The sequence below is a fragment of the Dermacentor andersoni genome, chromosome 10, assembly GCF_023375885.2.
Source record: "Dermacentor andersoni chromosome 10, qqDerAnde1_hic_scaffold, whole genome shotgun sequence".
In the NCBI taxonomy this organism is placed as follows: Eukaryota; Metazoa; Arthropoda; class Arachnida; order Ixodida; family Ixodidae; genus Dermacentor; species Dermacentor andersoni.
This window is the reverse complement of record NC_092823.1, coordinates 43,840,753-43,854,654: the sequence shown is the minus strand read 5'-3', so window position 1 is coordinate 43,854,654 and position 13,902 is coordinate 43,840,753. Positions and strand designations below refer to the sequence as shown.

At 49.9% G+C, this 13,902-nt stretch overlaps 1 protein-coding gene across 2 annotated transcripts in view; it reads left to right on the top strand.

Annotated features, from left to right (window-relative positions):
• jing (AE binding protein 2 jing) overlaps positions 1 to 13,902 on the top strand; it is a 196,786-nt gene that overhangs the window by 140,369 nt on the left and 42,515 nt on the right. For both annotated transcript variants that reach the window (XM_050194517.3, XM_055062212.2), the window contains exons 4-5: positions 423 to 591; positions 9,053 to 9,238. In XM_050194517.3, coding sequence (XP_050050474.2) covers positions 423 to 591; positions 9,053 to 9,238 — 355 coding nt within the window. The remainder of the gene's footprint in view (positions 1 to 422; positions 592 to 9,052; positions 9,239 to 13,902) is intronic.

The window sequence follows — 13,902 nt, the reverse complement described above, 5'->3', positions numbered from 1 at the left end:
ACTAACTTACGCCGTCTCATTTATGTTTACTTATTGGTTCGCATGAAATCTTATTTGATCTCGTTTCCGGTGATCAAACTTCTTCGGCAGCTTTTCTAGCCTCCGCCTGTTTTAATAATTTTTTTCAATGTGATCACTTTATATTTGTTTACGTTCAGCGCTACATTTTTTCGTTTTGAAGGACCGATTGCATTTCTCGCTTTTCTTGCATTTTTTGTTGTTGTTTATGCGCAGCACCGTCTGCTCTGTCACTGTATGGGATTGATTGATTGGTCAACCACTGTACTGGGGGTCCCGGCCATGTCTGTTTTGACATTTTGGCTGTGTTTAAATAAAAGTTGAACGAAATGAAAGGAGAACTTGAGTGGAAAAAATACACGTTGACTCAACCTTGTCGCACGTTTTGTCTTTTTTCTCCCCAGGTGTTCGAGCGGCGTTCGTGTTCCCGGCAGTGGCTGGAGCGTCACGTGACTCTCAGCCACTGCGGTTCGCGGCCGTTTCCCTGCATCGTGGCCGGTTGCGGGCAGCGGTTCGGCTCCCAGGCGGCGCTGCAGAGGCACGTCAACGCCCACTTCGAGAGGTCGCTCAACGGTGGGTGCAAGGAATTCGCACGTTGTGTATCGACTGCGTTACACAGCCTCGGGGCCACTCGGTTGCATCGCTCAAGAGGCCGTAGCTGCCGCAAAATTTGGGACAACGCCTATTCATCCCTAATAGGGACGGCCAGCAGAGCGGCGTGCAATTTGTGCCGCTGCGATGAGACTGTAGAGCGCGTTCTGTGTCACTGCTTGTTGTCTGTCGGCTGTGTTACATAGCCTCGGGGCCACTCGGTTGCTTCGCTCAAGAGACCATAGCTGCCGCAAAATATGGGACCAACGCCTGCTCATCCCTAATAGGGATGACCTACAGTGCGGCGGGCAATTTGTGCGAGTATGATGAGACTCTAGAGCACGTTGTGTCACTGCCCATCTTTTGGCACTAAACGACGTTCTCTACAAGCCAAACTCAACCTGCCAGGTAATAGAGCGCTCTCGGAAGATCATCGGACCCATGGCCTGTGCATTCTTGCATGCAAAAGGCCACAAAATCCCTTCTGCACTTCGTGAAGGCTACTAGATTGTATGAACGCTTGTGACAGGGGAAGGAAGGAAGGAAGGAAAAAGTGGAAAAGGAAAGGCAGGGAAGTTAACCAGTTTAGCTTAACCGGTTTGCTACCCTACACATGGGAGCGGGATGGGGGGGATGAAAGATGGGGAAGGGAGAGGGAGAGCACATAGCACAGCACACACATCGTCAGTTAGAGTCCATCACTCTTGCGTGGTACGTGATATCACTGTCACAGCCGCTTGTCCAATCCCGTCTCTTTCAAAAACCGAAGTAGTCCCTTCGTCGGCTTCAGCTCCGATGTCTTCTGTCGGCGGCATGTGAAAATCGTTTCGAGGGACAATGGTCTAGTGTCAAGGTGCGTTAGAACGGATGTGACAGTGAGATTCCTCTGCGACTGACTGTGAATAACTGGCTATTATTTTTCTTTTATCTCCTTATCTATTCTTCCCCTTTCGCCCTCTCCAAGTGTAGGGCAGCCAATCGGGAACGACCTTGGTTAACCTCCCTACCTTTCCCTTTTCATTTATCTCTATCTGCCTTGGGCCGCGGAAAAAAGAAAACTTTGTTTTAGGTAGTTGATGTAGAGCAGCCTCTGTGCGAAAATTTGCGTTCCAAACACGAGTGGATGCATCAGCTGGGCATGACCTCCGAGATTCGGTGCCTCCGGCGGCTGGCCGCGATGCGCTGAAAAGAGTCACGGAGGCGACGTGTGCTGAGAGTAGCGACATATCCGCTAAGCACAATTCGCAAGCGTCGTCTGCGCAGGGGGTTACGTAAATGCTGCTGAGAATAAAATTCGGCAATTACCAGCCCTGCACCTTTGCCAAGGTGCTATAATTGAAGTACATAACTACTAATGTATAACCGCTTTAGCCGAAGAGAAATTTCGTTGCAGTAGGCCTTTAAGGGGATGGACAACAACGGATTAAAAAGACAATGTTGTTACGAGCAGAAAGTACGCGGACCACTGTATATGACGAAAATACACAAAAATGCATGTAGAAAAATAAAGAAGGTACAGTCAACAACCAAATGCTATAAACGGACCGAGCAAACCCTATTCCAAGCACCGAGCTGCTGTCGCGTGTTAAGGCAGATAAATTCTGCCAGCGGATTCCATTATGGTGGGAAGGTAAAGAATTTAGATTGTGGGCTATTAACAAAACCGCGGAGTCTACGGTCTGGTCACGAGGAACGTTATATATATGCTGGGGAGACTCTATTAATTTTGACCACCCGGGGCTCTTTAACGTGTGCCTAAACCTAACGCGGACTTATTATTATTTTGCATTTCGTCCTTGTCGAAGTTTGGTTGCCGCGGCCGGAGTCAAACCCGTGACCTCGAGCTCAGCAGGGCAACGCCATAGCGGGCGGTGAAACGTTCCACGTGTTTGTGGTTGCATGACTAAAGGTACAGCGCTATGGACGAGAGGAGAAGCTTGAAAGTCAAGCTCGTCCTTGCTCTGTACCTTTATATGTACCATACCGCTAATGTGTACGGTATACCGATATACCGATACACACCGGTATACGGTGTACATTAGGCACGACTCGTTCCGGTCGCATCCATTGCCTTTTCTGAAGAGCGAGCGTTGAGCGCGCCTGTAGGGCGGCGCTGGAAGACACTAAAAAGTTACCGGAACGGGATCACGTGTTGGGCCGACCCCCACCCCCCCTTCTTGCTTCAGTTTTGTCCCGCGACGCTCTCTCCTCCTAATTCTTTCTTTCCCTCCGTTGGTGCTGTCCACTAGCGCCGGTAGGCAAGTTTCGTGGAGCAGACGCGACCCAAGTGATTGAGTGGTGGGTGATTGGGCATGTAACGCTTTAATTTTGCATATTCTTGCTCGTCCGTTTTGCATATTCTTGTGTTGCGTTAGTGTTGACGCGACATCGATTCGCACGTGGTGCTCCGCAAAAAGAAAAAAGAAAGAAAACCGAATCAGAAATGTGCCCGCGTATAATCGGCGTTTAAATGTCGCTCTGCCCGTCTTTGTGTTAAAGCGGCTCCTTGGCCGGTCTCCAGTATACAAGCCAAGCGCACGCTGGTCTTACGCAATCTCACCGATAGTGATCTGCCGTAGAGTTGTGATTCAGCCGATGATGTAGGTGTACTATAACCAAGGTCGGACGGCCAATTATTGGCGCCGCTGAAAGCGTTTGCGCCTCTGGCGACATGTGATCGGCATTGTCGATAATAGGGATAACTCGGAGGTGCTGAGAAGGGGGGGGGGGGGGGGGGGGGGCTCGGTCTCGAATACATAGCGAGCCATAAAGAAAGCTAGGAAAAAAAAACGGTGGGGAATTGAGTTGAACGTCAAGACGGAAGCGTTTAGTAACCTTTCGCGGACAAGATTGCGATCAGGGTTGCCCCGGGTGTTTCAAACATGTGACATTTAAATGAAGTATCGCCACTGTCTCGTTGCGTGGCCCGATGTAGCGGCACAGGCGATGCCCGAACGAGTGCCGAAAGGTCACGACGTTCCGCCCCCACGTGACCCACTTTCCGCATTACGACGCAGTCGCCTCCTGGGAAACGAAACCGAAACTGATCTGTAGAAAAGCAATTGTTAATTAAGGTGCTTCTTATGCTTGCCAGTTTTCTTCCTGGGCTTTCGAGGTCTAGGCTACTTCAGGCAATTTTTCACGTCTTTGGAACGGGATACGTTTTTCGTTATCGTTATTATTTGGCAGAAAAACAAATCTTCCAGGTCATCGCCGGTGTGCGTCGCTTGGGAGCCCTCGTGCCGTGATCGCTTGCGTTATGGCCGTCGTGCCGTCTTCGCCACTCTCATTGTTGCCGTCATCCTGCCGTCACCGTGATCTTTGTCACGCATCCGTCGTCGTCTTAGTCGTAGGCGTTGTCGTCGTCATTGTGCGGCCGTTGGGCCGTCGTCGCCTTCATCGTGCCACCATCGTCCCGCAGTCGTTTGGGTGTTGTTTTTGTGCCGTCGTCTCGTCGAACCTGCTCCGTCACTCGGGCGTGGCAACCTGAAGCTTTCTTCTGAGAGGGCTGCGAAAATAGTTTGTTTTACCGGTGGTTAAGGTGCTTCGTGCAAGCGGCCCCAGGAGTGATGCCGCGTACACCCGCCCCGAGCGGGCCACTCGAACTCGCCGGTGTCGTCGTCCCCGGCTTCATCCCAACGGCACTCGCTGCGGAAGCGAGAGACAGGTTGTCTCGGGTCGGCCGGCTGGCCGGCCGCCCGGTCGGTGGAGTTCGGCCATAAAAAAAACCGCGCGTCAACTTCTCGCTGTAGCAGATAAGGCCTGCGTCGACGGGGCACCAGAGAAAGAAAAGTGACTTCATTTTGAAACACTGAAGCAGTTGCCCGTAAAGCATTTACAGATACCGACTCGGAGATAACGCCGGTATAATGGAGCTCGCCGCCAACGACTACGTAGTGTTTCGTAGTTCTGTTTCGGTCGTTGCCGCTCTGGGTGTCCAGTGCCCGTGGCCAAGTTAGTGGGTAAACTACAGTGAAGTTTAGTTAGTCTGTCGTGGAAGTGCGCTCTACTGATTCGCTACGGTGCAAACGATATGATCTGCGCCGGAGATCTTGTCCCACTTTTGCACCTATATCTGTCTCAGGCCTGGGTGCAGTTCAGGGTCATAATTACTTGTGTAGTCTGTTCGTATTAGCGATTGATATATTATCCCCTCCGTTGTTTCCTTTCCATTGCTGATATATTGTGGTTAGATGGGGGGTACAGAGCATCTTTCTGTACACGCTGCCCGCGCGACACACTTGAGCAGGCTAACCAGCCTGCTCAAGTGGGAAACGTCGACGAGGGGTTGCGCCCGGAGAACTTGTCCGATGCTGAGAAATGATCCGTGTATAAGACTATCCACAACTGGGTTATTTACGCGGTGCGAAATTTCGTTGCAGTCGCGGCCTCCAATCATGGGACCCGAATTCGCTCGTTTGCAAAAATAGTTGCAAACGGCACCAATCTAGAGACCTGTCAGGAGACGAGCAAGAGTGCCAAAGTACGTAGGACGTCCGCCACTAGCTTCCCTAAATATACCCGACATTCGGCCCAGCTCTCGATCGGCGAGACATTTCTGCGTGAAGTCGCGCTTGCCGCTGTGAACATCGGTTTGCCGTGTAGTCCCTAGTCTCGCTTCCATGTAGTCCATAGTCCCGCTCCCTAGTCGCCAGGATCGCTCTGTCGCGCGAAACCCCGTCATTCGCCTTGGCGAATGCGCCTTTGGAATCCTCAGCGTCGGTGCCGAGGCTCGAGAAGCGAGGTTCTCTCGCGCAGCTGTCGGTGCGAGCGGAAGTGGCGTTCACATAAGCGCGAACGTCGCCGCGGAGAGAATGAGAAAGGAGCTGGGTGGCAGAATGGACGTCATTGCGAGCATCTGTGTTTGGCCGCGTCCGCCGGAGCGATAACACGTGCGGGAGTCGTAATCTACAGCCCCTCCCCCCGCCCCCCCCCCCCCCCCAAACAAAAGAGCTACAAAAGGCGGGTAACAGCTAGAAAGCAAATCTCCTTGGGGGCCTGGACGGCTCAAAGAAAGAACGAAAGGAAGAAGAACGCCAGGCTGGCGAGGAGTGTTTCAGCACATTTGGGAATGAAAAAAAAAAAGAAGAGAACAGGAAAATCACATAACGGGGAGAGGACATACATAGAGGAGGAGGAAGCTTTTAGCGACTCCTCCCGAAACGCCGCTTCGTCACTGAGGCTTTTCCGCTGCCTACGTCGGTCGTTTCGTTCTTGCAGTGAAGCTTGCGTTCCTTCTTCGCCCCCTCTCTCTTCTATCTGCGAACGCTCGTGCTGTTTTGTTCTATCTGGCCTCACGCTGTCGCTCTGTGCGTGTGGTTGTGTGTGTGTTGAAAGAAGCCTCCATTTCGGGGGGAGGCCGATCTAAATGTAGAACCGTGGGTCAGGGGCACTGCGTATCCTGAAACACATTTGGCGACAGGGGCGCGCTCGCGATCTTTTCTGCGTCCCCTTTGAAAGTTTTGTTTGTTTCTCTCTCTCTCTCTCATTTCGTCTGTAGTAGCGGCATGCCGCGCGTATGTGTCTTTTCATAAATTAAGTGGCAACGATAGCATTGTCCCAGGTGCCGTTTCTTTCCCGTTGAGATACGTGCGTTCCAAGTGTATAAGTGGCATATCGTTGCGGTCGACTGAGATTAGCGCCAGGATCACGCACACACATGAACTTGACTGTCGTTGAACAGTGTCACTTCCTGCATGAAAAGCAGCCCCTACGCACGCACGCACGCACGCACGCATGCACACACAGCACTCGTACAGAGGTCTGAGTTCGTGTGTGTGTGTGTGGCGGGCGGGGGGAGGGCCGACGCTAATAGGCTATCCCAGTACTCTCCGGGAACGCTGTTTCCATAGTACTCACTCGGCTTTTGAGCATTCCGGTTCGCATATTCTAACTACCGTGCCAATTGTTGCTTATTGTAACGCCTAGGTCTGTACGTTCAATGGATAAGGAAATTAACTGAAGGAGAGTATCGCTTGACAAAGCGAGCTTGAACTCTCCGGGAAGCCCTTCCCTTCGCTTTTACCCTCGGAGTAGCGGCCCGACACGGGACCTCTCGGACAGCGTACTAGCTGGGAATGTATGGTCCGCGGTACACTTTAATCGTTGCGCACTCGTTCTGCCGTCCTGCCTCAGCTGTGTCTGCCGAGCGGAAGCACTCTAAGCTACGGGCGCTCAGACGGGACGATAACATTCTGGACCTGTACGTTTGGCTTCAATCATGTTGCGTGATGATCTCCAAATTTTTTTCCTTCCTCCATGATCTGTCTGTCTGTCTGTCTGTCTGTCTGTCTGTGTCTGTCTGTCTGTCTGTCTGTCTGTCTGTCTGTCTGTCTGTCTGTCTGTCTGTCTGTCTGTCTGTCTGTCTGTCTGTCTGTCTGTCTGTCTGTCTGTCTGTCTGTCTGTCTGTCTGTCTGTCTGTCTGTCTGTCTGTCTGTCTGTCTGTCTGTCTGTCTGTCTGTCTGTCTGTCTGTCTGTCTGTCTGTCTGTCTGTCTGTCTGTCTGTCTGTCTGTCTGTCTGTCTGTCTGTCTGTCTGTCTGTCTGTCTGTCTGTCTGTCTGTCTGTCTGTCTGTCTGTCTGTCTGTCTGTCTGTCTGTCTGTCTGTCTGTCTGTCTGTCTGTCTGTCTGTCTGTCTGTCTGTCTGTCTGTCTGTCTGTCTGTCTGTCTGTCTGTCTGTCTGTCTGTCTGTCTGTCTGTCTGTCTGTCTGTCTGTCTGTCTGTCTGTCTGTCTGTCTGTCTGTCTGTCTGTCTGTCTGTCTGTCTGTCTGTCTGTCTGTCTGTCTGTCTGTCTGTCTGTCTGTCTGTCTGTCTGTCTGTCTGTCTGTCTGTCTGTCTGTCTGTCTGTCTGTCTGTCTGTCTGTCTGTCTGTCTGTCTGTCTGTCTGTCTGTCTGTCTGTCTGTCTGTCTGTCTGTCTGTCTGTCTGTCTGTCTGTCTGTCTGTCTGTCTGTCTGTCTGTCTGTCTGTCTGTCTGTCTGTCTGTCTGTCTGTCTGTCTGTCTGTCTGTCTGTCTGTCTGTCTGTCTGTCTGTCTGTCTGTCTGTCTGTCTGTCTGTCTGTCTGTCTGTCTGTCTGTCTGTCTGTCTGTCTGTCTGTCTGTCTGTCTGTCTGTCTGTCTGTCTGTCTGTCTGTCTGTCTGTCTGTCTGTCTGTCTGTCTGTCTGTCTGTCTGTCTGTCTGTCTGTCTGTCTGTCTGTCTGTCTGTCTGTCTGTCTGTCTGTCTGTCTGTCTGTCTGTCTGTCTGTCTGTCTGTCTGTCTGTCTGTCTGTCTGTCTGTCTGTCTGTCTGTCTGTCTGTCTGTCTGTCTGTCTGTCTGTCTGTCTGTCTGTCTGTCTGTCTGTCTGTCTGTCTGTCTGTCTGTCTGTCTGTCTGTCTGTCTGTCTGTCTGTCTGTCTGTCTGTCTGTCTGTCTGTCTGTCTGTCTGTCTGTCTGTCTGTCTGTCTGTCTGTCTGTCTGTCTGTCTGTCTGTCTGTCTGTCTGTCTGTCTGTCTGTCTGTCTGTCTGTCTGTCTGTCTGTCTGTCTGTCTGTCTGTCTGTCTGTCTGTCTGTCTGTCTGTCTGTCTGTCTGTCTGTCGTCGGCTTAATAAAGTTAAAAATGACGCAAAGAGCGATGCAACGAAAAATGTTAGGCGTAACGTTGGGAGACAGGAAGAGAGCGGTGTGGGTCAGAAAGCAAACAGGGATAGCCGATATTCTGTTGCCCTTAAGAGAAAAGAAAAGTGCATCTGGGCAGGTCATGTAATGCGTAAGGTAGATAGATAACCGGTGGACCTTTAGAGTTACAGAGTGGGTACCAAGAAAATGAAAGCGCAGTCGACGACGGCAGAAATTTATGGGGGGGGGGGGGGTCAAATTAGGAAATTTGCAGGCGCAAGTTGGAGTCAGCTAGCGCACCGCAAGTGCAATTGGGGGATCGCTGGGAGAGGCCTTGGTCCGGCAGCGGACATAAAAATAACTGATCGCGTTCACTATAACGTACAGAATCGTTGACTGTTGGGCCAGTTGGTACATCATGCAGTGTCGTTGAGCGGAATAAGGGCGGGAAGAAACGATGTCGACAAGACAGGGGCTCACTTATAACTCGTTTAATTAATAGTTTCCCAGGAAGCGGAGGGGGCGCGCACTCAGAAGGCAGATACAAGGCTCACACATATTCACGCGCAAAAGCTGAAAAAAAAAAAAAAACTACCACCTGCTATATAACTTTTTTTTTCCGTCAGCGCTACTAATTGGACACAACACACGTGGCCGATTGTGCGCGTACCTAGTCAGCCTCAATAACTTCCCTCAGCAGTCTGTCGTTAGTCTGGTTTACCATCGTTGCATTGTTAAAGAGCGGGGTCGGGGTACAAGGGCAATCTTCTTTCTTTTTGTGCCCAGGTGGATGCCTATGTAGGTAAGTCTATGACGTTACTGCGTTCCTCAGTTGCGCCGTCGTTTTTTGCAGGCTCCGGACCGGTGCCGTCGGGAGGCGGCGCTGGAAGCAGCGCTTCCGGGAGCGGCGTCACTTCCGGCGGAAGCCTCCTCGGATCTCGGGGCCTGGGCTCCAAGGAGCTCGCGAGCGGCGACTCTCCGCTCAAGCTGCTCAGGTTGCGCAAGAAGCTCAAGTGCCGGCGTCGAGCATGGGCGACCGGTAAGAACGAACGTCTCTTTCGTATTGCTTCATTTCTTTTTCATTCGTTTTTTTTTTTAATTTTGTATCGCGACAGCAAATAATACGGAACTTTTGTTGTAAATGACTTCAACAACAAACCTGGTTCGTACGCGTCTCTCGTAACCAACTGTGCTGTTCGGAGACGTTAAAATATGTAATTAAGACTTCCGCATATTGCTGGAAGAAATGGCGGCTGGACTTACCGTACTGAACTTCGGGCCCCGGCGCCGATGACGTCATTGCAACGATGTCACCGACTTCGTTGTGTTTTGCATATTTTAGCCTCTCGTGCATCGCATACTTTCCAAAGCCTTCGCATAGGTCGCAAAAGCAAGACAATGTTTAATTATTCACGTGCCTTATTGTTGCCGAGCAGACGCCGTCAAAGTCTGTGACGCTAAGAGGAGCTCGTACCGGAATGTCAAAGGTGCTGTCGCCAGCTGCGTTTCGTTTTTCACCGATTCTGGCTTCCAAGGTTAACGCTTACGTTAACGCTTACGTTAAGGAAGACCTTCTCCCGATTCAAGAGGAATAACCTGCCCATCAAACCGTTTAATATTTTCGGTCCACATTTGAGTAATGAGCCATCGTATATTTTTTAATTTATTGTCTCTTCCATAAATGAACATCGTCGCTAAGTGACTTTAGTATAGGTAGGTGTTTCCGTCATACATTTCTGCCTTTGCGAGTAGCTATTTAAATCGTACTCCGTTTTACGTATATCGAGAAACGTGGGGTAAGTTAAAGGGGCTTTTCGCACTGCTTGCAACCGCTACCACGAAATAGTGCCTGCCATTTTAACGCTTGAAATTTGAATGCGTTGCATAATTTGGCCGCAATTCAGTTCGCGAGCCATTCACGCGTATATAAATATGTGTCGTGCAGAGAGAACCACCGATTCTCGATTTGATAACGGTGGCGGTTATAGACAGTGATACAAATCTTACTTGAATGCCACGCGTACCGCTATGAGAGATATCACCTTAAGCGCCAAATGGACATGATTTTTCACGCTCCTCCAAGATTACGCAACCTGTTGGGTCCTGTGTCTTGCCCTTCAGAACAGCGGCTGGCCTTCGGGTTCATTGTTCTTATACCTTTCAGAAATTGACATTCTCGGAAAGTTTTACCAAGGTCCAATGTATATAGAAGCGATATAGAAACGATATAAAAGCGATATAAGAATGATATAGAAACGCCCGAAAACCTTTGCCATCTTTCTTTTGTAAATATCATTGTAAGGTTTACCCGTGCATTTCTCTTCCCCCTTTTTTGCACTCACTCGAGGAATATCTTAATAGGCACGTACCCAAGGGGGGGCCCACGCCACCACTCCTCACACACATTCACAAAGCGCCGACAAATCAATCTACTTGGCGGTCAACATTCTGCTGCCTTTTAAAGTGATAGCAGTGTATGACTAACTTCCATAGTTTTTTTCGGCGTCCGTTAACAGAAAAAGATCATAATGTGGGCCGATCCTGGTGATTGTGCAAAAGGGGTCCAAGATCAATGGCACGGGATAGGCCCACGTATGGGTAGTGCTTAACGTCTGCTTCACCTCTGCGGAGGGTGCAAAATTGGCAACAAGAAACAAGAGTTGCAAGGAGATGAGAAATTAAGCGATCTACTAAGGGAGAAAGCCAAGGTAGCAGCCAAACAGGGACGAAAAGCGAAAATTGTTTGTGAAAATATTTATGGATCAACATCTTTTTATTTAAAAACGAAGTAGAAAAAGCGCTGCCGGAAGTGGAGAATAATTCCGTATGTTTTGAAAGACTCTTCTACAGTTATCATTCGAGCCGCTGACGTAGCCACTTCCCTGCTGTGCTAATGGGGGTGTTCTTCTAACCTTCCGTGGTGGGCGCAGTACGTTGTTGGAATCGCACCGCTGGCACGAGTTGTTGGGGTCTCGGTGCTGACGCCCGTTATTGCCAATGGGTCGCAAGCCCCAAGGGTAGCGTTGGCCTGGCGGCCTGGGGCACTGGAAGCATCCGAAGGTCCCGGCAAAGCAAGAGAAGACTGGTAACAGAACAACTTGTTTATTCTAACATAGCAAAAGAGCGGCCGGTCAGGTCGACCGAAGTGGAGAGACGGGAGAGCACGCAACTCAACAGTACAAAACGGAGTCTCTCTCCTGGCGTCCGGGGGCAGCTGCTCTTATACCCTCGGCGTCGCGGTCCAAAAGAGAAGGTCACGGGATGAAGGTCACGGGATGAAGGTCACGGGACGGCGGAGCATGACCCCACGACGGCGCGAACTGTCGAGCCGAGAGACCTGCTGAACCGAGTGTAGTGACGCATCGCCAACCCTCACCCACACGACGGCGCGAACAGTTGAGCCGAGAGACGTCCAGGCTCCTCATTCGGGGAACTCCGCTCCCCGGCTGCCGCGCTTTGACAAGCGAGGGCACACACACACACACGCACACACGAAGACACGTGGCACTGAAACACGCCTGGACACGCTTGGCGGGTAGGCGTTGCGGCGGCGTCGGACAGGCCAAAATGTCCGCCGCTTTGAACAAAGCCCCGGCGTCCGTTGCATCCGCGCCGGCATTACCGCGCGTTGTAGGCGAAACGTAACAACGTCTAGAACAGGAGCGTCCGGTGCTCTACGCGGTTGTACGGGACTGGTGACCAGGCATCGTTACTCAACTTCCCAAAAACCAACACGAGTCGGTTTTGGCATTTGGTAGAGCAGTAAAGGAGGGATCCAAAAGAACTGTGGTTGTTCCGCAAATATACATTTCGCTATAATTCTTCCAGAGATCATTCACAGAACGCTACTAGAAATCTTTATTTTGCACTGTTTCTGGTTAACTTGTTCTTGGCAAGGTTCTTCCTGCGCATCTTTCATGCACGAGTCCATTTGATGTGGTTCTTTGTTTGCCAAGTAAAGAAGAGGTGTATCTCACAGGCGTACTTGTGAGATACATGTTATTTCTATTCTCTTTTGCGGGTTTACGCGTCTTTATGGCGAATAGTGGGCATTAGTCACGTTTGTACTAGTAAAAGTACTACCCTCTCCCTCATTTGCATAGAAAAGTTACCTTGGGTGCCCCCCCCCCCCCGAAAAAAAAAAAATCCTGCGTACGTGCCTGATGTTAATGCCCTTCGTACTTCCTATACGCGAAAGTAGGTCAGGTTTCATATACATGCGAGCAAAAATCTCTGCCGCCTTCAAGTAAACAACTTGTCTCTCACACGCACAAGCTATTGTCATAGCATGTGTTGAGAAGTAGTTGTGTATAGGTCGTCATATGCGTATGTGATATATCTTAAACACTTGTTCACCTAGCAACGAGTGGAGGGGCACGTTTGTTGTACCCGCACTCGTTGTACAGTTTACGTAGCGCGGTTCCTGCATCCGCGATGAAAGTAGAGTGCGTCGCACGATGTAAGCCAAAAAATTGTATAATAACGTGCGATTTAGCGCAACCTTACCTCTATCGTCACAGTTAAAATCAACGAAGAGTTCATCAGTAGAAGACGTGGCAAGTACGCAAGCTCACTGTAAAATGCGCGGATTGATACATTTGTATGACCGATCCACTTGCGTAACTCGGCACCGTTGCGCGCGCAAGTATGAACGATGCATAGTTTCGGATTTGCTTTATTTTTTCTTTAACATGAAAAAATGTAGAAATCACTAAAAGATACTACATCTCGTAGCTTGACGAGGTGTATTCCTCGTCGATACGCCGGCAAAGGACCGTTTACAAACGACTATAGGTATGTACAGACATAACGAAGTTTGTTACAGCTAGAGAACTAGCAAACGCGAGAGCCAAACGCTGCCTATTCCGATCTTGTACGCTGCTAAATTTATATTTCCGAACCTGGTCTCGTAAAAAAAAAAAAAGTGCCGTTAGCCTGCCCTCCCTTTTAGTGCGCACGGGGAACGTAGTCCTGAAATTACGGATCGATCGGATATGCGCCAAGTAAAGAAACTTTATTAATTTGCCAACCTCGCTGAGCAATGTGACCGAGCTTCCAGAGCTCAGCGCACTCTAGCGGACGCCCGGATCGGCGCGCTAATTTAATCCCTTGTTTGATTTTCGCGTTTCCTCTGAAGCTCCGCTTGGCTTAATTGGATCTTCGCCTGTGTTGACTCACCGACAAGTACTGGCATATTGATATATTTTTTTAAGTTTTCTTGTGTATTTATTTTCGTCGATAGCATTTCTCTCTTACCATTTCGTTTTTAACTTACTCATCCGCTCAGGTTGAACGTTCACCGATACGTGTTTCACATTTGTGGGATTTGCATAGATTATGTCGATGGCGATGACGTTCTCGGGAATATGTGCATGTGGCAGGATTGTTGCGCATGGTACAGGTACTTCTGGAGCAACTGTCATTGCCTCGGTGTTCAGTAAAGGTTGGGGCATACATAATAGCATTCAGCTTCACATTGCTAAAACAATTCGTATGCTTTTGATCACGGAACTTTATCAAGTCCAAACATCAAGTATTAGAACAATCATGAAATATAAAACTAAAGAAAAGAAATTATAAGGGTTATTATACTCGCTCACAAGCTGTAAGGTGGCTTTCAAAGCTCCGCCCACAAAACCGCACTTCTTGTGTCGCTCTCTGCCTCCGCGCTCGAAAGCATAGATACGCCGATGTTCAAAAAAG